The sequence below is a fragment of the Rhamphochromis longiceps genome, linkage group LG20 (genome assembly GCF_057381845.1).
Source record: "Rhamphochromis longiceps isolate RC_006_pf linkage group LG20, R_longiceps_female_GT1.1, whole genome shotgun sequence".
In the NCBI taxonomy this organism is placed as follows: domain Eukaryota; kingdom Metazoa; phylum Chordata; class Actinopteri; order Cichliformes; family Cichlidae; genus Rhamphochromis; species Rhamphochromis longiceps.
Window position 1 is genome coordinate 36,751,170 of NC_140576.1, and position 26,643 is coordinate 36,777,812.

General features: G+C 44.0%; 1 protein-coding gene across 4 annotated transcripts in view; it reads right to left on the bottom strand.

Moving 5' to 3' along the window:
• The window catches only part of sulf2b (sulfatase 2b), a 108,485-nt gene that overhangs the window by 18,397 nt on the left and 63,445 nt on the right, over positions 1–26,643 (bottom strand). For all 4 annotated transcript variants that reach the window (XM_085394674.1, XM_085394672.1, XM_085394673.1 and 1 more), the window contains exons 4-12: positions 21,194–21,422; positions 20,109–20,229; positions 19,086–19,204; positions 18,863–19,014; positions 18,507–18,676; positions 11,108–11,258; positions 6,837–6,936; positions 6,153–6,228; positions 3,963–4,091 (exon numbers count right to left, since the gene is read on the bottom strand). In XM_085394674.1, coding sequence (XP_085250800.1) covers positions 3,963–4,091; positions 6,153–6,228; positions 6,837–6,936; positions 11,108–11,258; positions 18,507–18,676; positions 18,863–19,014; positions 19,086–19,204; positions 20,109–20,229; positions 21,194–21,353 — 1,178 coding nt within the window. In that variant the 5' untranslated portion in view covers positions 21,354–21,422. The remainder of the gene's footprint in view (positions 1–3,962; positions 4,092–6,152; positions 6,229–6,836; positions 6,937–11,107; positions 11,259–18,506; positions 18,677–18,862; positions 19,015–19,085; positions 19,205–20,108; positions 20,230–21,193; positions 21,423–26,643) is intronic.

Sequence of the window (26,643 nt, forward strand, 5' to 3'; positions counted from 1 at the left end):
AGGGTTGGGTTGAACTTTAGCCACAAGCTGGGAGATGCTAAACACACCCTGGCCAAACGGAGCTCATAAGATTTTTGTTTCTTATGTGAAAACATGTAGAAAGTCTGTAAAAAGTCAGCGAATTAAATCTAAGTGCAACTATTAAGAAGCTGCTGGTGACCTGAAGGACAGCACCGCTATCCACCGATTCTCTGCTATTCACAACGGTTTAAAGAGATAGAAGCAACAAGTGGGAGCCGAGCTGTCGAGTCGTCTCACGTCTGAGGCCACAGCGAGGTGTTCACAACAAAATCCCTCCTGCCTGTTCTGTGTCTGCTCCGGGCAGAGTCGGGCACGTTCAGAAGCTTTGTTGTCAAATGCCCAACATCCTTATTTTAAACTATTTTTATCATTTAGTTTCTTTTTATACGTGAAAAAACACAGCATAACACTGATCCTGGTGTTAGCTCAGGCAGACCATGAAGGCCAACTCAGCTGTGGCAAATCAGCTGACCTCGGTGTCAGCCCACATCAGCTGATGGCTCTGCTAATACCCTTTAAAGCATCTAATTGGCTGTCTTATACAGGGCACGCTATTTAAGCGGCTTGTGGAGGCGGGTTGTGGTTTCTGGGTGCAGTCGCAGGAAGGAGAGGTAGAGCAGTGTGTCTGATGAGGAGGGTGGGACACCTGCTGGGGACGTCTAATTAACCCCTCCCCCGACAGCATGTAGATTGTAGCAGATGAGAGACACGAGATGCTCAGCGGTGAGTCTGAGAGCCGGTGCAGCACAGCCGGTCACAGAGAGTCAGAGACTGTGTGAAAAATAATGTTTGAATAAAACTGTGAAAGTGAGATTTGCTGCCCAACGTTACTGTGGAGAACTCGCAGCAGCAGCCGGTACACTGCTTTAACCTGCTCACAGTGACTGCACATCTGCAAGCCGCTTTGCAACCATACCCACGCCTCCTTTTTCACGCTGCATCTGTGACTGTCATAACAGCTGCTGATGTCTGCTCACATGTGCTGGATGTCTTTCTGTTGCTCTTCCTGCCTGCAGATTTCAGCAGTAAAGGATCCAGAGCAGACCCATTTCACCAAATGCACCCTCATTATGAGGGGGCTGTCTTCTTGTTGGCTCTGCAGTGCAGCTGTCGATACTGTCATTGCGATTATAGCAGACCGTGATAGACTGGTGTTCGACTTCTGCTTATCTATGAGTCTGAACTGGCTAAGCAGAAGGAGATGGATTGATGGAAAACATCAAACACCTTTTCACTACACTGGTATTGTTTGAAATATGTTTAACAAGCAAACAGATGAAGTCCAGGTTGCAATAAACTGGCACAAATAAAAATAGAATTATGATCATTTTTGGTCAACTGTATATGAAACCATATTTATTCATGACCTAGAATCATAACACACGAGTTACACTTGTGTTTTTAGGTGTGAAGACAGGCACACACTGGATTTCTGACCACAGCGAAACAGTCAAACGTGGAAGACTAAACTATCTGTAAATGCCTGCGCAGTGTCTGTTCTCATGTTTGTAGCACAACAGGACCCTCTTTCTTTATTTGTTGGCTGTAAACTGCTATCAGTCACTGTTTTGTCCTGTGCTGCTGAAAATCTGGCTCCTCCTGAAAAACACCAGGAATCTATAATCATGTGCTTGTTGTGAGCTGTTAGCTGCTGCAAGACGAGTCTGGTTTAATTCTCCTAACTGCAAAGAGCAGACTGTTCTGGGAGAATCTGCACAGAATCAGTCCATTATTCTGAATAAACTCTCGGTAATCAGTCTTTCAGCTACTGTTGGTGTTTCCTCTGCACCTCACAGATAATAAAAAGGGAACAGCTGCTGTAAAGTTCGTCTCAGCACAGAATGTAAGGACTCTATTCAAATGTTCAGACAGATATCCTCAGAGGCTTCGGTGTGCTGCAGAACTGAGAGTACAGCTAAAAACGCTACGTTTCAGGTTTAAAGACACATATCTGGTTTGATTTAAATTCAACAACGTGAAAAACACAAAGATACGGCTGCATCACAACATGTTTAACCAGAAAAAAGACAAACAGCATGTCTGCTTGTACGGACAACGTTTTAGAAGACTTTAATTTCTGAACTATTGTTCTCATTCAGCTGCAACATCCCCCAAAGTCTCTGACCTGACATGGACCTCAAAAACCTTCACTACTCGAACCCTCGTGAACCTGTGCAATCTACTGAAACTCGGGTTTATCCCTCCCTCCATCTCTCCCTCCCTCCATCCATCCCTCCCTCCCTCCATCCATCCATCCCTCCCTCCCTCCCTCCATCCATCCATCCCTCCATCCCTCCCTCCCTCCCTCCATCCATCCCTCCCTCCATCTCTCCATCCATCCATCCATCCCTCCATCCATCCATCCCTCCCTCCCTCCCTCCCTCCATCCATCCATCCATCCCTCCCTCCCTCCCTCCCTTCCTCCCTCCATCCCTCCATCCATCCATCCATCCCTCCCTCCCTCCCTCCATCCATCCATCCATCCCTCCCTCCATCCATCCATCCATCCATCCCTCCCTCCCTCCCTCCATCCATCCATCCATCCATCCCTCCCTCCGTCCATCCCTCCCTCCATCCATCCATCCCTCCCTCCGTCCATCCCTCCCTTAGGGCTTCATTTAGCTCTAGGTCTGCAGAGACTTAATTACATTTTAGCTGCTCAGCTGATATCCGTCCACTAATTAAGCCAGACTAAATCATTCATCATTAGAAGTGATTGAGACTCTCACGCTGGTGTAGTTTATCTACTTTCCCTTGAACCTGGAAGTGGGAATTAAACTCCTTTGCATGTGTGTCCAACACCAGCAGCTATATAACCTTCAAACCTTAGCAAGTGCACCTCACCCCCCCTCAGCTACCGACAGCGATGTATTGGTCACTGGCAATCACAGCGGGATAACAGGATGAAGTGACTGTGGAAAAGATCTCCCAACCACAGTAGGAAAGGAAACCTCAGCTTTAGAAGGAAGAAGCCACTCACAGAATAAGTCCAGTCACCTATAACTTACCTAATGAAGTCATTTACAATTGACTTGAGCACCAAATGGATTGTTTCCATTGACCTGACAGCTTGTACAACTTATTATGAGCAACACAGAGTGAAGCGGTTCTCAGTGAAGACAAACAGATATAGTTTCATTAATTGAAAGCAGCTCCGATGTTTCCTACACAGATGGTCACGGTCCGTTTACCAATCAAATCTGACACATTCCTGTAGTTGGGGACTATTTTTACTGATGGATGAATCCACATTTGGTATCATGAGTCCTCACAGGAGGGTGTATGGAGATGAAATAATCACCAGTTTAGGTTATCGGCACTAAACCGCGACCCTGTGTGCAAAATCCTTTCGCCTCAGCTCGGCGGGTTTGACAGCCCCCCGAAACGCTTTCCTGTTTGTTCCGACCTCCTGACCTTTATGTTTGCCTTTGTTGACGCTCTGATCATTATAAATATTAATAGAATATTTCTCTCGCTCCAGGCGAACCAGATGGCTCTTTGTGCTGCCGAATAGCGGCGCAACCAGGAGTTTAAATGAGGTCGTTACAGTTGAGAGACGCCCTGCTGCTCCAACGACTCTCTGCAGGAAGATGATTTACATACTGGTGATGTGTCTCTGTTCTCTGACCTCTGTTTTCAACAAGCAGCTGATTACCTCACTGTGAACTCTGAGAAATTAACTTCAATCTGTGTTTAATGGTTTGTGTGTTTAGGATGATTAATGGCATGAAAAAACGACTGTTTATTTATTTAGAAGCTCTTTGAGCGCTCAGATGGTTAAAGAGCATCTTAGCTGGGAAAACGGTGACGCAACAGCTCCTTCAGATGGTTACAAAACAAGGAAGTGAAATGCTTTAACAATCTGGCATTTAGGTGTATGCCTGTGTGTGTGTGTGTGTGTGTGTGTGTGTGTGTGTGTGTGTGTGTGTGTGTGTGTGTACCTGTTGGCAGGTTTGTCTGTGTCCAGCAGACTCATTATCGACTTTCCGTCCATATCTGGAGGCGTGTCGACGCCAGCGATGTCCAGGATGGTCGGAGCCAGATCGATGTTTAGGACCATGTGAGGGTTACTGACACAAACATGCAAACAGAGTATGAGCGCTTATTTTATTATATGTGTGCCTGTTTTAGCTTCATGCTGTCATAACGAAATCCGAAAAAGAAACTGTTAATAAGACTTTAATAAATGTCTCCTTTTTACCAAAACAGGGCTTCAATTTTCATGTGACATTCATTAAATGTGACATGTGGCACAGATGCATCATACATGGTTTTATTGCAGCTGTGCACACACACACACATACACACACACACACACGCACACACACACACACTTTCGTTTTGCTATCTTAGTGAGGACATCTCATTGACATAATGCTAGCTGCTTAAGCTAACCATCTAAAATCAGTGCCTAACCTTCAGCTTAAACCCAACCACAGCCTAAATGTAACTCTGACACTAAAACCACATTTTCATCCTCAAAATGCCTTCAAACTCGTGGGGACGGGCATTGTGTCCTCATGAGTGACTATTGGTCCCCACAAGCATGCCAATTTTTCTGTCCTCACAAAGATATCTAAACATGTACACACACACACACACAAAGTCAGATCTTCTTAAATTAACTCATTTATTTGACGAGCCCTCCTCCGCCTATGCTACGCCTCTTTTACAGACTGTAGGTAACAACACTTCCTGAAAGACAGAGGAGATAAGGGGCAAAAATTTGTTTTTTGTTATACCTCAAAACCTTTTAAGTGAAATCTTCCACCATGAAAACGGTGTTTGCTGCCACAGCAGAACACCAGAAGATTAAAAAAATACACATAATGGAAAATGTTAAAAAAGGACAAATTACTCGTCGCATCTTGCTTTGTACTGATATTTTAAAAGTGAATTGCTGAAGGCAAAACAGACCCGAGAGCTTTTACAGACTTCTGTTGGGTTTGGAGAGCAGGGGGGAAAGTTCACGGGGACATTTATTGTGAAGTATTGCAAACAAAGTGTTTTTTATCTCAATAACGTCTGCTCCGAAGAAGGGAAAGAAACTCTTGCCCTGAACCCGTGATCATCTCGTGGAACCGCTCTGACTGTGGTAATTCAATTTGACACACACAAACGCACACAGTAGCACACTCTGAAGAAAACAGTGCTGTCACATTTTTCATGGATATGATCTTTCTGCTGCTTCACATCTCCACAGATTCTTTATATTTTTGGTTCTGAGATTTTTTAAAGCAGCCTGTACGCTCGTGGTGGAGACCAAAACCAGCAGGTTTTTGTACATGCTCCATCAGCTTCTCTTCCCTTGCATCCACCATGTGGTGCTGAGCACTGAGGGTTTGTTTGCTGCTCGAAACAGGAACAGGAATTTAAAAAAGGAACGACTCCAATGAAGCAGAGACGTTGCTGATAGCTGAGCCTTGTTGGTTAAGGCTTATTTTTCTTTTCTGTACATTTAATTGGGCTGCAAAAAACATGCATTTTAATTACTGATTGCATTATTATTTACTCAGTAAATTAATTAACTGCTTGGCCTAAAAGTACCCTGCAAAGTGCTTTTTTTAATCAACTGCCAACAACAGAGACCATCAATATATGTATTATTTGACGAGATGCTCTTTAAAAACAAATTGCTAGAATTGGATCATACAAGTCCGTGTGCTGGGACATGATGGCGTGCGCCACAGTTTGAGTGGCTGGTAATGATTCATTACCTGAAAATGACTGTTTGGTGTGTGGATGGAGAGCCAGCTCTCATCACCAGATTTCTACCTGAATATCAGTCTGACAAAGAAGCTGATGCTTGCTTGTAAATGTGCACATGCAGGTGGTCAGGAAGGGTCCACAGGTGCATGGGAAGGTGACCTCGGGCCTCAGTGAGCCCCTGACATGCAGGTTGCATGGGGAAAATGTGAATTCCCTAACCAGCTGGCATGTGGGAGGTGGAGTCTGTGAAAATAGAGGGGGGTGCACTAAAACCCTTCTTGCGATTGCTGTGGTCATGAGCAGGCGGCCACAGCTGTCTGTGTTTTATGGACTGAACAAAGTAACGTTTAAAGTTATCACTGAGTTCAGAGGATCGGCGGCGCCTTTGTGCAGTGAATTGTTGTTGAGGTGTGTGTGCTTACATGCTGCCCTGCTCCACGTTAGGTCCTCTGATGTAGAACGGGACTCTGATGTCAAACTCGTACGGCATAGATTTACCTGGAGACACACACACACACACACACACACACACACACACACACACACACACACACACACACACACACACACACACACACGTTATTAATGCTGTGGTTTGTAGCTGAGGTGGTGACACTGAAGCTCGCACACACAGGTGTGTTTTGCTGTCACGTTCTGACGTTATCTTCATGCTCAGCACAGTTTTCTGATGATCAAACACAAAACATTTGTTCCTTTAAACTCAAACATTTTATTATCTTGGATTCTTCAGATGTTCTTTACGTGCATCTGAAATTCTGTTTGCTGTTCAGCCCGTACTCACAAAGAGCGATTGTCCAATTTCCAGTCTTAGAATTTGTGCTGTTTCGCTGTTTATTTTGTACATAATGCTGTTTCATCTGCTGGAGAAGGGTTCTTAAAATGAGTCTGGCACACATCTCACAATGTTCCTCCCTGCACTGCAGCTGTTTTCCTACTAAAAAAAAAATCTAATCCTTTAAATCACAAATCAGGATGTTTCCAGATGATAATCAAGTTTAATCAGTTATAAAAATTATCACAAATTCTTTCTTCCATCGGCAGAAAAAGAATCAGGCAGACACAAGAACCTTATTCTCTGTTCGTACCTTTAACGAGGCCGAACTGGCCGATGTGGTAGCCGTGATCTGACGTGTAGATGATGTAGGTGTTTTCCAACTCGCCCGTCTCCACCAGCATGTTATACAGCTGAGAAACAAACAACACCATTTCAGTCTGTGGCTTAAAAAAACGGAGTGATTTTGCACACTGGTCATCTTTTATCTGTTCACACTTCCACCAAACTTGACTCACTTTTGTGAGTGTGGACGCTTCCTCTCTTTGCTCTTTAAATGCTTTGCTTCTTTTATTGATTTTTATGCTGATTTTTTCCCTTTTTTCCGTATGAGCTTACCTGCGATAGCTTCTGGACACTTATAGATCATTAGGACTAAAGCGTTTTTAACAGAAACAGCAACATTTTTATAGTTACCTTATCCTCAGCGCTCCGTGTGTCTGTGGCCTACACACAGCTGAAGCCTGATTACAGCATCTGGGCACCGAGCAGCCTCAATAGCCTGGAAAGGTGCTAACCGCTAGGCTAACTAGCAACAAGATGCCTTCCCTCTCCACAGATGACTACCACAGCCTCCTGCAGAAGATTGCAGTACTGGAGACAAAAATTCATCGCTTAGAAGTAAACGTGGAGGTAAATGGACTGTGTGGAAATGAAACAACCTTGCCTTTGATTCAAAACAATGGCGATGAGCAAGCTAGTACACAGCTAAGGAGCACAGATAACATGACCAAGAAAGTAGACTCTGTGCATTATTATAAATCCTCAAGCGATAATCCCCCCCTGGACTGTCTTGGTGCAAAACCAAGACATAAATCATGTCTCCTGGAAGGGGGAGGACGTATCACAGGCAGGGCACAGCGAGCTGAAATCTCTGAAACCGACTGGCCTTCACTTCCTACGAGACAGAGAAGCTCTTCTACCCCTGTATACGAGAGGAAACAGGACTGGACAACTGTGAATAGGAAGGTTAACAACAAACCTCCAAAACAACTGAATGTGAAACTGCAGAACAGATTTGCTCCACTATCAAAGGACCCTGGATCTATATCGGACAACCATCCATCTAAAAGTAGCGAAGTAAGGTCTGAAAATCTGTTGAAAAGTAAAAGACCACAGGGAAAGCTAAAGGCTAGGCCTGAAACTCTGATTGTGGGTGACTCTGCCGTAAAGGATGTACAAAGGATGTGCGGTAAGAACACTAAAGTCCTCTGCTTTCCTAACGATATGGTCAACAACCTGAAGGAGAGAATTCTTCAAATTGCAGATGAATATCCAACTGTGACAAACATTGTTCTGCATACAGGGTCAAACGATGTGTCCAAACAACAGTCGGAGGTTCTGAAACGGGACTTTACTGGATTATTAAATACTGTAAACTCTCTGAATGCAGCTGTATTCATCAGTGGACCTGTACCGCCGGTCAGAGGAGGAGACGAGAGATTCAGCAGGTTGTTTGCACTGAATAAATGGCTTATATCAGCATGTACGGGCGACCGTGGCTCAGGGGGTTGGGAAGCATATCTGTAACCGGAAGGTCGCCGGTTCGATCCCCGGGCTCTCTGTCCTGGTCGTTGTTATAACAACTGTAGCTTGCCTCCACCAATGTAAGAATGAACGAATAGTGGAATTGTAAAGCGCTTTGGGTGCCTTGAAAAGCGCTATATAAATGCAATCCATTACTATTATGTACTGACCACTCAGTGCATTTTATCAACAACAGGCATCTGTTCAAAGCAAATGGATTTAATTTTAACAAGTCAGGGGCGAAACTGTTCACCTCCAACTTGTTTTATTCCATACGTCATCCATCTGTGCTTGGTGCCAAGGCTGAGATAAAAGAGGAGTTATCTCATAAAGAGGAACAAACAGTACTCCAAGAACAGACAAAGCCCAGCAGAAACCTTGAGGAGGAGCTCCATCTGCCCCCACCTGGGAAGAGCCTCAGAAAGGAGAGACATCTGAGGCAAGAAGAGGGGTCCCTATTTGCCTCCAACTCTCTCAACAACCAACGACCAGGACCAGGGACCACGACCCAGTCCCCCAAACCCCTGACAGGCCATCACCCTCCTCCCCCTCCCTTTCTCCCTCCTCGCCACACCTGAAATTCACTGAGGAGATGATGGAGCGGATCAATGCTGGGCTCAGATCTACCCCCCGGCCCAATCCCTTTTTGTCCCCCATAAACCCCCCCACCAGAGCAGCCAAAGGTTCGCCATCGAGCCCCGCCCTCAACAGAGCAATCGAAGTCACATTGCCCAGCCTCGCCCCCCTTAGTTCCTCCTTACCACCTTCATGCCCTGTCTCCGCAGTCTGATGTGTGATGTGTGAAGGGTCCGGGCTGCGAGGATTATGGCAGTGGTGACTTTTCCCAGGAGAAGCTGGGACCCTGTTTACTAGAAGGTTTTAACATTTCTGTACTTTTAGGTGACAGAAGGAGACATGTGGCAAATAATACCTCTAAAACACTTAAGTTGGCTTTATTAAACGTTAGATCTTTAGCTGGGAAAACATTTTTAATTAATGATTTAATCACTGAGCACAGCCTTGATTTTATGTTTCTAACTGAAACTTGGTTGGACCAAAGTAACAGTGGAGCTGTTCTCATCGAGACGACCCCTCCTAACTACAGTTTTATCAGTGAGGCCAGGGTGAGCAGGAGAGGAGGAGGGGTTGCTGTCTTATTTAATGAATCATTTCAATGTAAGCAGCTATCTCCTGGAAGTTTTCAGTCTTTTGAATATGTGGCTTTACAGCTGAAGGCCCCATCCAAAGTTGTGTTTCTTAATGTTTACAGGCCTCCCAAATACTGCACAGACTTTTTTAATGACCTCAGTGAACTGCTGTCTGTGATCTGTGTTGATTTCGACTGTGTAATTATTGTTGGGGATTTTAACATCCATGTGGACAACCCTCAGGACAAAGGGACTAAAGACCTGAGTAACACTCTGGGCAACTTTGGGCTGACTCAGCATGTAACAGAGGCCACACATAATAGAGGACACACTCTTGACCTACTGATCTCCAAGAGCCTGAGCATTTCAAAGGTTACTGTGTCTGATGTGGGCCTGTCTGATCATTACTGTGTTTTCTTTGAAAGTAAAATTTCAGCCCCCACAAATATATCAACAGCAGTGATCACAAAACGGTGTATAACTGAACACAGTAGTGAGAACACTCTCTCACAGTCTGTTCTCTAAAATCTAAAAGAGGAATTATGGATTGGATCAACTGGTCCCTAAATGCAATTGACACCCCTTTCTCAACGAGAAGTTTGGGCTCGGGTGAGCCTGAGTGCTGAAGATATCTACCTATTCAGAACCATGATAACAGGGTTCTGGCTGATCGGGTCTCTGTCCTGGTCGTTGTTATAACAACAGTTTATTTAAATCCAGGTTGAAGACTCACCTGTTCTCAGCTGCATTTGAATAAAGCACCAAATCCACACTTTTAAGCTTAAATTTCAAAACTTACACTAACTACTGATCTTATCTATTTCTGATTTTATCTGTTTTGATTTTATATACTCTTTTGTTTGTTTGTTAAGCTTAAATTTCAAAACTTACATTAACTACTGATTTTATCTACTGTTCTGATTTTATCTGTTTTGATTTTATATACTGTTTTGTTGGTTTGTTTGTTTGTTTGTTAAGTGGGTTTAGAGCTCTGGGTAGCTCCCCAGCTGGGTCTAGACTGGGTCTAGAGAGTATTTTAAATTCAGGGAATTTAAAATAGAAAGTAGCTCGTCCACAGAAGGACTGGTAGCTCCCCTTACGATAAGGGTTCAGATCGCACGAACAGGTGTGAAATGTGTGTGTTTAGTTAGTTTGTTTGTTTGCTTGTTTTAATCAATTTTAAATCCTGCTTTTTATTTGTTTTTGTTTCTAATGTCTCTGTAAAGCACTTTGAATCACCTTGTTTTTGAATTGTGCTATACAAATAAATTTGCCTTGCCTTGCCTTGCCTTGCCTTGCCTAATAACACAAGCTATCTTTTTCCAGCCATCAAGTGTGTAGCTGGTGGTTTGTGTGTGTGTGTGTGTTCCGGTCAAAATCTGACATTTGCTATCCTTGTGGGGACCAACAGACCTGGATTTTGGTCTCCACGGGGTTGAAGGCATTTTTCACACTCAAAATGTGGTTTTAGTGTCTGGGTTACAATTAGGTTCTGGTTAGGGTAAGCGTCAGGGTTAGGCATTCATTTTTGATGGTTAGGGTAAGCGGCCAGGGAAAGCATTATGTCAATGAGATGTCTCCACGAGGATAGCAATACCAGACGTGTGTGTGCTTGTGTGTTAGTGCCCACCTTCTCCACGCTGTCGTCCACAGACAGAAGCGTCTGCAGCCGTTTCCTCTGCAGCATGTTGGTGAACTCCATGTGAATGGGCTTCATGGGGCCGGTGTAACGCATGATCCAGTGCTTATCTGGGTTCGGCGCGTAGTTATAACTGGGAGTACTGGTGAGAAGAACAGTGACAGGAAAGGAGATAAGACAGGTGGAGTGTTGGGTAAATCCTGAGTTATTTGTGCTGAAAAGACGATCTGGCTTTGGATAGTCTGTGATAGCACCGTTTACAACCAAAGCTCTGTATATCAGAGCAATGTGATGCCATGTGATCAGAGAGGAATGCTGCGAGTGCTTTAAATGTGCTCTGTTCTGCTTTTTCCAGTGTGTTAACAGATTGTATTATAAGTTTAATCATGAGACTGACTCTCGGTTGCCTCAAACATGTTGTGGAGAAACCTCTATGTGAAAGATACAGGATGGATTTCCCAGACAAATCCAAGCATAATGATCACGAATTTGAGGCTTTCCTCCCCCCAAGTACTTCCAATCCCAGCTTCTGAGAAATGGAGTCCACTAATCACTGACATCAAGAAACGACTGACTACCATCAAAATACCGACTCAAAGACAAACTGCAAAGTCGTATATATGTGTAAATCACAGGGCAAAGCTGTGCAACTGCCACACACTTTCTGCAGCAGGGGTCGGCAACCCTGAGCACGCATGGTTAACTGAAGACACGGCCATAGCTGGACTGGCCATCGGGCATACCGGGCATTTGCCCAGTGGGCCGATGTGATTTTTCGTTTTTATGGGCCGATGATTTTTTTTTTTTTTTTTTTTTGTAACGGTATAAACAATGAAAGGTGGTGGATTGGCCAGATGCTGGCCGATGTGTAGAAATAACACAGTTGTTTGGTGGTGGCTATGGCGGAGCTAGCATAAAGGCCAGCAGGTGGATGAGGGAAAGGGGAGGCAGGACGAGGAGAGACCAGAGGCGGAAGCCGGTCCAAGGGTGAACTGAACTTCAGGTAAGAAGTTATGACCTGCAGTCTATCTGGGTCAGATATAAACAAAGTTTAGGTGGAGTTTATTTTCGTTGTGCTGACTTTTAACCGTCAGTTACAATAACTCGTATTGCGTACTAGCTAGCATGACAGCTGGGTGGGTGCTGTGATGTTACTGATAGTGAACTTTATTTTATTCATAAGGTTAGTTAGCAGACTTGTCGACCATCCCGTAAAAAACATAATCGTCCCGCATTCAGAGAAAATGTTACGCGTTTCATATTGAGCTGAGAAGGGACGCAGTTTGTCCCGAACTTCAGCTAGAATGGAAAAAGACACAAAGCTGGATTTATTCTGCGTCTTTACGCTGCACAGCTGCCTCTTCTCCTCTCATCCTCTCCCCTCCCTCTCCTGTTTCTACTTCAATCATGAAACTGATCAATGATCAGCTGATCAGCTTTTCTCTCTTGTTTGTTTATCACTTTGCGCCAGAAAGAGGAAACCAGCGGATGTCGCGGTAAACAACAGCAGCATGAATGAGTTGAAGGGAAGTTATGAACTGTTTCTGAGAGACAAATAACACCAGGATCCTTTTCTAAGTAGCTGACAGCTGGTAACTGTGCAGGGGCGGGTCTAGGAAAGTGTTGCCAGGGGGCCATGTAGGGCATTAACAGGGAGAGGGGGGCACAAAGAAATACTTTTCTTTCTTATTCTCATTTAAAATGTCTCGCTTTTAATAAATAATTATCTGAATCTTACAACCAAAGTTTTTAGTATGACATAAAATGTATAGAAATCATACATATACCAACAAGACTGTACATCACTGTCACAACAGCGTCTGTTTTCATTCAAAGGCTTTATGGCTTTTCCTATAATACCTGGTGGGCTGGTCTGTAGTCAAAATGCAGTGCATTAATCTGAGAAGGTGCATTAAAAAATAAATGGCCGGGCCAGCGGTGCACATCACAAATCAGCTCACATAGACACATTAGTTGTGCTGCTTCTTAATGACGGTATCTTAGCTAACAACCCCAACTACCAGATTCAGCTTGTAATTGGCTAAAAATAACTTAGCTTACTGGTGAGAGGGACGTTGCTAGCTGGCAGTTTTTTCGAGCAATGTTGAAATTTCCACTTTCCAACACTTCAAATACTTCAGGAGCTGTCCGCTCAGCGCAGCATCAGCACCGTGGAAACACACGGATACATCCGTAGATTCGAGACAGAATTCACAATGCGTTTTCGGGACTTTCAGGTGTTTGGACCAATGTTTTCTTTTCTGATCAAACCAGAAAGCTTTAATGAGCAGCTGGTTGTCTCACATTAACTGGCTGAGTTAATGTCAGTTAATGCAACATCGAAGCAGCTGGAATCCACAGCTGTGCGTGTTCATGGAGCTGCATGTTCACCTGCTGGACATCACTACCTGACAAGCTTAACTGTCTTCAGAACATTGCAGAGGCCTTATTGACAGTGTTTGGCTCTACATGTCTGTGTGAGCAGATTTTCTCTCACATGGGTCCTCAGGTAGCCGTCTGAATGCTGGACACTCGCAGACCTGTGTCTCTGAGTGGGAGACCAGAGATCACATTAACATGTGTGTCTCTGTATTAACAAACATGCCATGTTGGCCCAGTTTATTTTTCTTATCATTGTTGTGAGGAGACCATAAACAGCATTTGTATTTTCTGTTGTACAGTTCATTTGCTTTTGTGTATAAAAAGTCATTTTTGTTTCCAAATAGCTGATAACTATTCGCTGATAGCTGCCAACATCTGCGAACAAATATAATCCTATAAAGTGGTTCTACATAGTGTGTAACTGTTCATATAGAGCTTTATTACATTTATTGCTAATGCAATCATATGGCACACTGAAATTTTAGATGCACTCATCATCAGAAAGGTTGCCGAGCCCTGCTCTACAGTAACAGCCAAGTTAGCTCTGTGAGTGACTTTGCTCCACGATGATTGGATGTGTTGTTGTATCTGTGGTCGAGGATGAATTATGACACGATGGGCACTAGAGCAGCATGCTAAAGAAAAAAAGGTCTACAGATGACAGAAATGTGTTTTTGGTCTATGTTGAACTTTTCTTTTGTGTGTCTTTGTGGTGGTTTTGCACCCATTTGTTTTATTTTTGTGTCTCCTTTCAGTCCATTTGAAGTGTTTGTGGTCGTTTTGAGACTCTGTGCAATCCTTTAGTATCATTTTGCATCCTTGTTTTCATTTTGTGTGCCTTCTCATCTCCAACATCTTTGTGTGTTTCTCTGTGGTTGTTTTGTGTCAGCTTGTGGTCGTTCAGTCTGCAAACATGTTTCATCTGCTTCATGCTTCTTTCAAGAAATTTCCACATCCACTTGTGTTTATTGTGTCTTCTTTTTCACTGGTTAACGTCTCTGTGCTCAGTTTGTCTCCATTTCTGGTCCTTTGAATGTCTTTTTTGTTATTTTTATTTCACTTAACTTTACAAGAGGAAATATCACTTAATACGAAGGCCCTCAGACTTGGCCTGTGGCCTGCAGACCTTGGCAGTAATTGCTCGATGTCTGTGCTGATGTCAGGTCTCGGTAAGTTGTGTGAACTGATCAGGAACAAGACTTGTATTTACTAAAGCTGCTGCAGCAGCAACAGGAAATTAAATGAGAAAAACAGGAAATGGAAGAAATGAAAAACTGTATGAGCTCCAGCAGGGTTGTAAAAGTCTACTGGCTATGAGGCAGCAATGCCTGATCCACAAGCTGCTTACAGACTTACCCGAGAAGAGTTTAGGCTAAAAGTGAAGTGAGCGAGCCAGCGATGTGCCGAACAGTCTGAACATTGCTCTTCTAAAAATACGTCTTCTCTTTGTGATTATGGTTTAATGTGTCGATAACAGCAGAAACTGCAAAACTGAACCATTCCACATGCTTTTTGGATTCACAGCAACTTCCTGCTTTATGGCATGACCGTATTTTAAAGGAGGACTAATCTCTAAAATAGAAAAACATGAATTTGTAAGTTTGCTCACTCTCAAAGGACGAGACTGTAGACGTGCACAAGTTTAGAATGGACCACAGCAGCGGTCCCCAACCCCCGGGCCACAGACCGGGACCGGTCCGTGAGTCGTTTGGTACGGGGCCGGGAGAGTTGAGGCTCGGGTGGTTTTCAGAGTTTTTATCGGTAACTCGGTTTCCCTGGGTCATTTCCCGTGTTGTAGTTGTGTTTTATTTTGAAAGAAATATTTACACGTTACCATAGCGACCAGAGAGCATTAAGGGGCAGCGAGGAGGATGTTACTCTCAGTGTTGTTGGCGCATTTCAGGAGGACGCTGCTAATAAAGTTACACAGCTACACAGTGACTTCCCGTTTATTATTATATTTACAAAACACCACAGTTTTTGTCTCGGTCGTATCGTTTTATTCTGTTGTAATTATCCACGAGACCTTAAAGGCTCTGTGAAAATATTGTCTGACATTAAACCGGTCCGTGGCGGGGGAGCGCTGGACTACACGGCCATCAGCAAGAAGCCTGGTGAGAGGGTGACAACTGTTGGTGAGATTATTGCAAATGGACAAAATATAAATGACCATGAGCCACCCTGGGTCTGGAGCTCCATGCAAGGTCTTGCCTCACAGGGTGAAAATGACCATGAGAAAGGTGGTTGTTAATAATCTGAAGGCAGTTGGGACGACAGTCACCATGAACCCCACTGGTAACACACTGCATGATTGAGAAGGCTTGGAAGAAAGTGCTGAGGAAACCAACATCGAGCTCTTTGGCACCAATTGGACGTGCTGGGTTGGAAGGAAGACGGCTCAAACGACAACCACAGTCAAGCACGGAGGCGAGGACATCATCAGATTTTCTGTTAAGGATACAGGACAACTTGGCTGTAGGATGGAGCTGCATGGATTGAACTTGGATGAGAGCTTCCTTCCCTCAGCCAGAACACTGAAGATGAGTTGATGAGTCTTTCAGCAAGACAGTGACCGAAGGCACCAAGGCAACAAAGCAGTGACTGAAGAAGAAGCACATAAAGGTCATGGCTTTGTCCAGACAGCTGAAGCTTGGAGTTGCTGAACAGCATCCAAGAAAGCTGAAGGATTGAGAGAGTTTCTGTAAGGAGGAGCCGGTCAGTCACCCTCCTGAGATGTGACCAACAACAGGAAGCATCTTACTGCTGTTCTTATCAGCGTGGGTTTGCCCACCAAGTTTAAGACACCGAGTCTGAATGCTTCCTCTAACTTTTATGTATATATGGAGGCAATAAACAAAACACCAGGCTGAATATGAATACAAATGTATTCCACGCAGTGTTAGAATGAACCGCACGTGTGATGTGTGCGTGTCTGTGTGTAGCTGAGTGTAATATCATGTTTGGACACATCAGGCTGTGTGAGGAGTGATGACAGCAGATGCTCCTTTTCATTAATAACACAGTCTCTGTCCTCCTGCTGTGTTAGCTGCAGAAGATGTTCCTGCACTGTGTTCTGCGTGGATAATGAATGACTCCCATCAGCTAACTCGTTTACTCCTCTCCTCGCTCCTGCTCGGCAGCTTCATAATTAAATTTCCTCGTCGGGACAGAAATGCTGTGGGCAGCTGGAAGCATCTGCACGGGCGCAGGCGGGCTGGAACACTTCGGTCCGTCTGACAGGCGGTCAGCTGACACGTGTGGAGCTCGTGAACTCGTTTTAGGGAAGATTGACTTTATTCATTTTGAAGGACTGCAGCGCGCCTCATTAGTGCAGCTGCGGTGAAACCGTTACCTCACAGCAATGAGGTGCTGAGTTCAAACCTGCCAGGCGACAAGCAGACAGTTTGTTGACATTTAAACGGTTCTCTTTGAGGCGCTGTTCCCAGATTCACTTTCATTGCATTTTCATGCATTTTGCAAGTGCAGCTACCGAAAAGCAGAATTGCATTCAACTGTTAAACTGCGTGTAACTGACATGATGATGCGTCACAGTAAGCACATTTGAAGCAGATCGGTAGGCAAACAAGGACGGTGAATGTCTGCCTTCCTCGCCTGATCACTGTCTACTGGTTCTGGTCCAGTAATGTCGGTTGGCTTTGGATTCGTTTGAGGTGTTGAGAAATGAAATGAAGCCAACACAGAAATGCATTTCCTCTAATCGGCAATGAGACCATGTCCAAAAGTGAGTCAATCCCCACAGAACCCCAGGTTTACAGGCTGGTACAACAAAATGGTTTTAGCATCTATGGCTGTACGCTCCCACTGCTGTCTTCAGCGTTCAGCTTGCAGCCTCTGCGCCTGTTTCAGAGCAGAAAGGTAAAATGTTTTCTTTCCTTCTGCTTCATTTTGTCTTTATTTACGAGACTAAAGCTGAATGCACGGCTGTTTATTACTTCGGGGAGAAGCTGCAGCCTAAACCCGACCTTTTCTTCAGAATTTGACAACACAACAGGTCTCCACTTTCATTAAAGTCTGCAGCACCACACGTTTCCTCAGTCGCACTGATTCGCTGGGTCTTAATCAGCCATCGTTCGGTCCCGTCAATAAGGTTTAAATTAGACTTTGCAAGTGCTGCTGGTTTCCTGCTTTCTAATTCATACTGAATAATAAAAGGAGAAGCAACTCTGCGCCTGTGCTGCATTTTTGTTCTTTGTGCACAAAGACAAAACTGTCAAACGCTGATCATTCCAGCGTATGAGCGTCGAGTTATGCACTGACTGTCAGAGGAAAGGGATTACTGTCTGTTCCGAGTACTTCCAGCAGCGTTTTTGTGTTACAAGAATAGAAAAACCTGCATAAAAATCCCTGTGAGCTTTAAATGGGATTTAAATGGTCTCCTGACAGCAGGAGTCTAGCCGGAGTTTCCTCGGGCATCTGTTTATATCTGCGGGATGAAAAAGATTTCAGTGTGATGTCTCTGTCTGTTCAGCCGTCTCCCAGTCAGATCATAAACAAGGAAACGTATCTCTGATGCGAGACTCGCTCATGGACTTTGTCATGTTCGCTAAAATTGGACTCAAATTCATGTAAAGAGAGTAAATAAAACTAATGTATTCATTAACACTCACACGTACACACACACACGCACACACACACGCACACACACACACGTGTTAGGGAGGATTGTGCCGTTTCAGTCGTCTTGCTTCAGGATTTATCCCGTGGTGCAGAACAGAGCTGCTCCATTGTTCTGCTGGATTACAGTGGCTTAGTCTCATTGTATGTGTGCATGCGTGTGTGCACTTGCATTACTACTTTTGTGAGGACATAAATGTGTTTCCACAGTCGCACTGTGGGGACTCTACTTCCTTATGGGGACAAAAATTAAGTCCTTACAATGTAAATCATGACGTTTTGCATGACGGCAGGTTTATTTTTTAGGATAATTCTCTAGGAAATGAATGCAAGTCGAGGAAAAGATAACTGTGTGTGTCTGTGGGAGGCCTACATGTGCTGCGATGCGTTGGGGAAGGCGGTGCTGTACTGCGGGGCAGAGTCTTCGGGTCCATGAGGGGCCGCGTGACTCAGAACCATCAGAACAGGGCGGTGAGGATAAAGTCGCTTTGAAGAGCGGAAGTAACGGATCGACTCTGCCGTGATCAGGTCGGTCAGGTAGTCCTGGAAGCACAACAACACACATCACTATTATTAACCCTGATTTTCTTCACTTTAAGTTAAAACTCACTTAACATCCACCGAATCAGTGACGAAGCAGTCAGCGCAGGATCAGAGTTCATTTCAATTTTAGCCACATGCTAAACTTGCATTGCTGTGCAGCGACAGAGTTGTGTTGTGTGTCCTCACCTGTGGATACTGCGCTCCGTGCTTCTCTCGCACGCCGTTGCGACACAGCGTGTAGTTGTAGAAGCGGCTGTTCTTCACCAAACCGAGCCATTCCCTCCACCCGGCGGGAACGTACGAACCGTTGTACTCGTTCAGGTACTTTCCAAAGAAGGCTGGAGAAAAAGCACAGATGTATTAACAGAAGCCTCACAAAGCCCGAGTGCGTGTTTGTGTATTTGCCTACCTGTCCTGTATCCAGTGTCGTTGAGGTAAACGCCGAAGGTCCGTGGCTCGTGCTGCCGTTGCCAAGACGGCGAGGAACAGTTCTCGTTGTTGGTGTAGGTGTTGTGGTTGTGAACATACCTGAGGGAGACAGAACACGTGTTACTACAAGAGGCTCGCACTTTGTATCCCAAGTCTCATGTAAAGTTATTTTAATAGTTCTGCTAATAGCGCTTTGGTAATAAAACACATCCATTATAGGATTTTCACTCTTTCCTTTACACATGAAGACATTAAAATCACCTGTCTAATATTACTAACGTCTTCGTTGGGCCGCCAAACCAGCTTTGACCTGTTGGGGCACAGATTATCTCACACTGAGGCATGCAGCTGATTAATTTAACACCTGCATCAGGCTGGTTCTCTGCAGAAACCCACAGCCAAGACACGATAACTGGAAAAAGCTGTAAATGACTCATAAGCAGCTGGTTGCTTACAAAACATAAGAATAGAAGAATAGAATAACCCGTTATTGTCATTGTTCAAGGAACCTGTGATCTGTCAGACGCCACTGCTGCTCTTGTTGCTTCAAAACCGCGGGCCTCCTTCTGACTCAGAGAGGAGCTACTACTTAAAGGTGGTGTAAGTGGGGAAAGTGAGTAGACTAGCCGATGGAGAGCAACTGAGGAGCAAATTGCCTTTGACATGTAATAATTGGTGGAATAACTGGTTACAGCATTCGGCAAATCATCAAGCTCGGTATAGGTCGAACTTGATCGATCCTTAAGTGTAAATGTGCTTCATTATCCTCTTTGACTTGATTAATAAAATTAACATCATTTTGTATTTAAAAGATTTGAAACTAGCACCCAACCATGACCTCATCATTGAAGTCTTTACTGAGGTCAGGAACGACCTTTTTCCTGTAGACAGTTTATACATCGGCTGTCTTTTTGCACTTAGACGAGTCGCCCCCTGCTGGCCAACGGCTCTGGCTTCACTTTTCGGGTGTAGTAGGCACCTCCATCTTTGGAACTGTACTTACTTCCCAGTGAGCATGCTTGAGCGTGACGGACAGCACATGGGCGTGGTCACAAAGGCATTAGAGAAGGAAGTCCCGCCCTCCTCCATAATGCGGCGAGTCTTATTCATTGCCTGCATCGACCCTACATGGAGAAACCCACGGTTAGCACATTGTAAAGCTTGTCCACCTGCTTTGGTGATAAGTTCCTTGGTTTCTGTTGAAAATTGTTCAAAATCATTTGCCTCATAAGCCTCGACATAAAATGGAGAGCGACACCTGAAACATGGTTCTTATTTAAAATGCTCGATGATTAAAGATCAACTCTTTCCTCGCCTCTGCCCTCAATAACGAGTTCTGACACCTCGCTTTATATCAGTAAAGTCGTGGTTTGGCGACCATTAGAACAGTTTACAGGTTCTTCTGAGGGCAGCTGCACTGGCGGAGACCACGCTCACCAACTTCTGACGCAAACCCAGCAGCTTTGTTCTACGAGCTAGCCTGAAATATGACAGAAACTGCTCGGCTCAGAAAGGCGTTACTCTTAGTAAGCTTTAAATGTTTAAAGAGTTTACCACACGTGTTCTGGTCAGAGCAATGAGCTACTAAGCCAGTACAAGACCCAATGAGTCTAACAAGCAGCGAAGAGGTTACAGAGTAACAAAAGTTCTCTCTTCCTGCAACACGCCTGCACAATCTACGATACAGTTAAAAATGGGATCATAATCTCAGACAGCAGCAGACAACAGCCATTTCCAGCTGTATGTCGTTAATAATAGAAGATAAATTTTTGGATCGCAGAGAGGAAGTTAGCCCTAAAAAGGCTCCCAGACAGTGATCATTGCACTCCGACCTGTTAAAGAACAAGATAAAGGAGTTACTTAATGATTCAAACACTTTGACTTGGAAGTAAAGCTCAGTTGCTCAAGCTGCTCAAACGAGATCTGTCCGATGTATTGATATGACGAGTGTAATATTATGTTAACTGTGTATTACTGTTAAACTGAGACTTTTTTATGTCCACACCAGCGTGTTACCAACAATTACATTAACAGTACAGACAGTCAGACTAATGCTTATAATAAGGCTTGTAGTGGAGTTTCAGTCACCCAGCTCCATGTCCTGGTCATCAGTCAGGATGAGGATGATGTTTGGTCGGATGTTGCGTCTGTCTCTCTGGAGGCGGGGCTTCAGGCGTTGCGTAGAAGAAAAATGAGCGTGACAGAGCGCCACGGAGACAAACAGGAAGAGGAGAAGTCGACCTGCCATGGCCTTTGACCCCCGGGCCTCCCCACAAAGGTCAACCAATCAGCTGCTTCCCACAAGTTGTCTCAGCTTCTGGAAAACACACAAAGAGACCGCCTCGAGTTCAGAACCGAGGTTCAAACAAATCTGCGTGAGACTGAGCCACCGGTTTACAACGTTCGCCATTTCCAGCTCCATATTTTTATTCCTCGACTCCACTTAGAGAATCTTGGCATGACCCAGGACTCAGGATAATCCATATTTATCTTGGTGCCCCCTCAGTTTATGCTGTCTCTCAAACAAGCCGAGCTCCTATCCTATCAAGGCCACCCTGCCTGCAAGACAGCTTTCCTCTGACTTACCGTTCACAAACAGAAGATTTGAACAGTCGATGGTGGAGTTCCTGTGCTACCAGTCTAAGATGACCACAGTTTAGTTACCATAGAAGAAGAAATATGTATGAAACAGAGTGTTTATGACAGGCTGACGCCTGCGTTTTAGGCTCACGGGAACGGCTTGTGTACTGATATAAACCTTCAACTGGCCACTGAAAGAGAAGACCTTACAAAAGGATTCAAAGTGGCGTCTACACTGTACCAGAACCACATAATGTTGCTTTAGTTATAGATATTTTAGGAAACTGTTTTCCTTCTGATATTGCAAACACTTCCTCAATCTGTTGCTAACATTCGCTTCCTAGATGCATGTTTGTTGTAGTTGATTGGAATCCTGCAGGTGGTCATCAGCGTCATCAGGATTGATCCTCTTGGAGGCGAAAAGTACCTGCAGCAAATGTCACAGTAATCTGGCCAGTAGCGGGTCAGATATTTGAAAAGGCCAAACGAATGCCCCACTGCTCGCGCAGCTGTCGGACGTGTTATGACTGTTGCAGCAGCGTTTGGCTGAAATGTGGCTGCGGTACGTGACGCGCTGCGTTTATTTACTGCGCGAGGGCGGGAATGTTGATGATCCATCCAAGAGAGCGCTGCTTTCACACAGCAAAAATAATAATAATAATAAAAAAGTCAAAGATTTCTGGTCCCAGTAGTTACAGGACACACACACACACAGTTGTCATTAGCTGCAGTCTATTGTTTCTCTGATAATAAAACGCTGAAATCTTATCAGTCACACTGACGTAAAGCACAGTAGAAATGTGTGTGTCTGCAAGTGTGAGTGTGTGAGTGTGTGTGTGTGTGTGAGAGAGAAAGAGCTCACAGCAGGGTGTATCATGCAAATTAGCCAGTAATCAAAACAGAAGAGGCTCAGTGCTCATTCTGAACACACCCACGGTGATATATGTGTGTGTGTGTGTGTGTGTGTGTGTGTGTGTGTGTGTGTGTGTGTGTGTGTGTGTGTGTGTGTGTGTGTGTGTGTGTGTGTGTGTGTGTGTGGCTGCTGATGGAGCTCTCATGTTAAAGTGGTCTGGTGGCTCCAGCTGTGAACAGACTGGAGATTACACACGACCTGCTGAGAGAGAGAGAGATTGGCAGAGAGACCTCCACGCTCCATTCAGGCCACAGCCACAATCACGTATTTCATTTTAAAACAATCTTCACCAAAAAAACATATTTTGAGCTCATCTGTTTGTGTAAAAATGCTCAAAGAATCCAGAATGAAGCCACCCGGATACTCCACAGCAGTATAAAGAGGTCACAGAGGAAGGGAACTCTGGGAGTTGGGAGGTTTTGCAATGCAAATCCATCAACATATTCACGTGATAACAAGATTATTATCCACAGACAGAGAAAGGAGGACCCACACAGTAACGATGAAATCAGAAAGGGTGAGCCGGGCTGGAATATTCTGGGTCCTGTGACAGAGTAAGAATGAAGACGTGTTGGTCTGCTTGAAGAATAAAGTGTCTCCGCTGTTTTCTTGTATTTGTAAGGCTGTTTGTGGTACCATGAGTCTCAGTCAGGAGGTGAATGTGGTCGTCTACGTCATTGTTTCCCAAAGTTCAAAGACACTAACTACAACTAAACTAAACTCAACTGTCCTTACATTTCAGCTCAAACCCTTAAATGCGTCACAGCCTTAAAACTGTCAGCTGCAGCTTCTCATGTGCACAATTTTTCATCTTTAATGTTTGTTCCCATATTTTTCTCTCCTTGGAGATGAACTCCAATTTCACATTCTTACCTGTTCAAACCAACTTTTGAACCAATCAGCATTCAGCCTGAACATACAGAGGTCACATTTTATTGCTACGGCTGCATCTCTGCAGTCTGTGCTTTGGTTCCCATGATCCCTCTGTCTGCAGAGGCAACAGGTTGCACAAACAGACGTCAGAACTGGACCATAAATCCCAGATTTATTTGATTTATTTGTGCTCAGGGCATGCTCGTGTGGTGAGGACCCTAAACATGGACTGATGTCACACACTGATCTTGTTTCTGTTGCTGCTATGTTGGAATTTTGAAACTGGATGTTGAAAAGTGAGGCGCTGACCAAAAAACCCTGAAAATGTAGCACCGGAGCAGTTACGCAGGAGGCCTACCTTAAAGGTTACGGTACTTTATCACTAATGGGGATCATAACATTAATAATAAACATCATGTTGTCATCAGTAACACTTGAAAATAGGGATTGGGACCATATCTAGATAAGTCGCCCTCTGCTGGCCAAAGGAAATAATGCTGACACTTCTGCATTTGCTTCATATTTCAGTCCTGGAAGCTACTTCAACTCTGACGTTCTTTTAAAATATAATTCTTCATAAAGCACCAACATAAATGACTGACAGCTAAAACTGATTACATTAAACTTAAGATGAACAACTGTGCAGATTTATAATGGAGTGTTCAGTGACATTAAATCTGCATTTGTAATCTGATTTAACAGAAACTGTTCTAACAAACTTTCTGACATTTGATACTTAAGCTGCTCTCACACAGACTCCCACTTCGTATATTTGCATTATGATTTATATGGCACTGATGTTATTGCAGCTTTAGCACAAGCACCTCTTCCTTTGGTTATTACGGCTGAATTTCATTCATTTGTTTTTATTTCTACGTTTCTATCTTTTCATACCAAAACCATCAAACAAATATGATACAAATATGTTTCACTCTGGTAGATACACACATTTATTGCTGTCCTTTTAGGGATGTTGGCTCTAAATGAATACGACTGGGTAATGATGCTGACTTTGAACAGGAACCAAGTGAAACTGAGAATAAACACATGCGAGACTCTGCATTGTTTAACCTGGTTTATGGATCCAACCCAACATCTGGACTGAAGTGGAGCGGTCCAGCTGTTGGCCATGTTCAGCCCACCACTGTCGGTAATCTACTGCAATATATTCATGTTATGTCATTGAGCGTCATTATGAAACTGACCTACAAACTGACCTGAGACCAGACTAACCCCCGACTCAACCTGCAGGATTATTTTTCGGTCTCAGTCTGGGTCACAGTCAGCTTTGAACGCAGCACGGTTAAAGTGCAAATGATCTGCAGCACTAACGGATCATAAAGGTGTCAACGCTGACTTCTTGATTTATTCGTGCAGTTCATGCTATTGAGTTATTTATCCCCACGGTCACACAGGAAAAAAGACAATTCTGATAATTAATCGGGCACCAAAGCGAAAAAATCCAAAGGTAATATCAGCTTGTACTGCTATAGAAAAACGAGCCGATTCATAGTTGTGGAGCCCATTCCCCCGATCGAATCTCAAACACTCAGAGTAGAAATCGTGATGGGAATCTGTCATTTTTGTTCTCGCAGGGCTGCAACAGATTGGTGACCTGTCCGGGGCGTACCCCGGCTCCAGGAAAGGCTCTGCAGCCCTGGATTAGATAAACTGAAGAATATGGATGGAATTAATGGATCACTGAATGGAAACTTCTTGAAAATACCCAGCAGAGGTGCCTGTGATATTGACACAGTCGGATCAGACATATTTAAACTGTAAGCTCTCTGGTGTGAAGTCCATGTGCTGCTCACCTGCACCTGTTAGTACCATCTGATTAATTTACAATGAATGAACTGGCATCCTGTGTACTGCCACCTGCATGCTCTCACCTAATCCAAACCATATTTCCAGCAGGGATGTGGACAACTAATCAACAAGATGTTTAAATATTGCAGCAGAAATACCAGCTGATTAAACATAGATTTTATTAATGTACATAAAATGTTAAAAGTTGGTTCAATGATGTTAAGCTTTAAGAAGCACTTGGACGTTCTAAACAAACCCAGCTGGTCTGGGATGAGTTTGTGCAGAGCGAAGGAAAATAAGTGAGAATTCCTTCAAAATAAAAGCATCAAAGGTGACCAAAACCTAAACTGTGTGTAGAGTAAAAGAGTGCAACACTATTACCAAAGCAAACTGAGGATAATGTGAAGGATGTGGAATTCTGTTTACTTCACAGCTCCAAAGGTGTTGCAGTTTTGCTCTACCTTGTAGAACATTCAAGTCCTTTGAATAAGAAGCTGCGCTCAAACATTTGGTAGTCAAGATAAAAAGAAAGTTTTAGTGCCGAGCTTCTGTTTGTCTCCGTGGGTAATTAATTCTGCTTCTCCTGCTGCTCCTCCAGCCCTCCTGCTCATCAATCATTTCTACTGTAGCTTCTAAAATTATCTACCTGAAACAGTCAAGAAACAGCTAATTAAAAAGAAAACTCATTTGGCAAGCCACCAAGGACTAATATCATGAAATACCCTCCGTGTTTGGTGAAATATAATAGGTAATTTGAGCAGGAATATTTAATTTTCTAGTTACAGCCGGTTGTTTCTCCCATCAGACCAGACAATTACACCCTAATAGGCTCATCTTAGCTGCCAGCATATCATGTGAACAAGTTAAAAGCCCCATAACTTTGATTAACGACACAAATTAGCATAACTCGTCTTTGTAAATAAAGCTTTAGTCGAGCCAGTGTTGTTAAAACGAGGGTTATAAGGCCATCGCAGAGTTAATAGTCTGTTTCTGATGTTGATTGCAGGACTACACATGTCCTGATCATGTACATGCACTCGCCGCTCTGAAGATTCAGTTTTGCATTGAAGATGCTTTGGTTCACTGCTCGGGAGCGAAAGCCTTTATAGTGCTGTAATTTCAATCTGCTGAAAATACAGCAGCTGTTTTGAATCCCAATACTTTCTTTTCATTTGATATTCATGGAGTCGAGCCTGAAAATAAAGCTGCTGCTCTTGATTCCAGATAGTTTGTTTTATTTGATATTCAGAGCCTTTTCGTGAAGCCGCTGAAATATTATATCCTCACCTTGGAGTCTGAGGAACATCAGTAAACACACAGGCGGAAGCAGCAGAGAGCAGAGTCACTGCATTATTTAAAACAG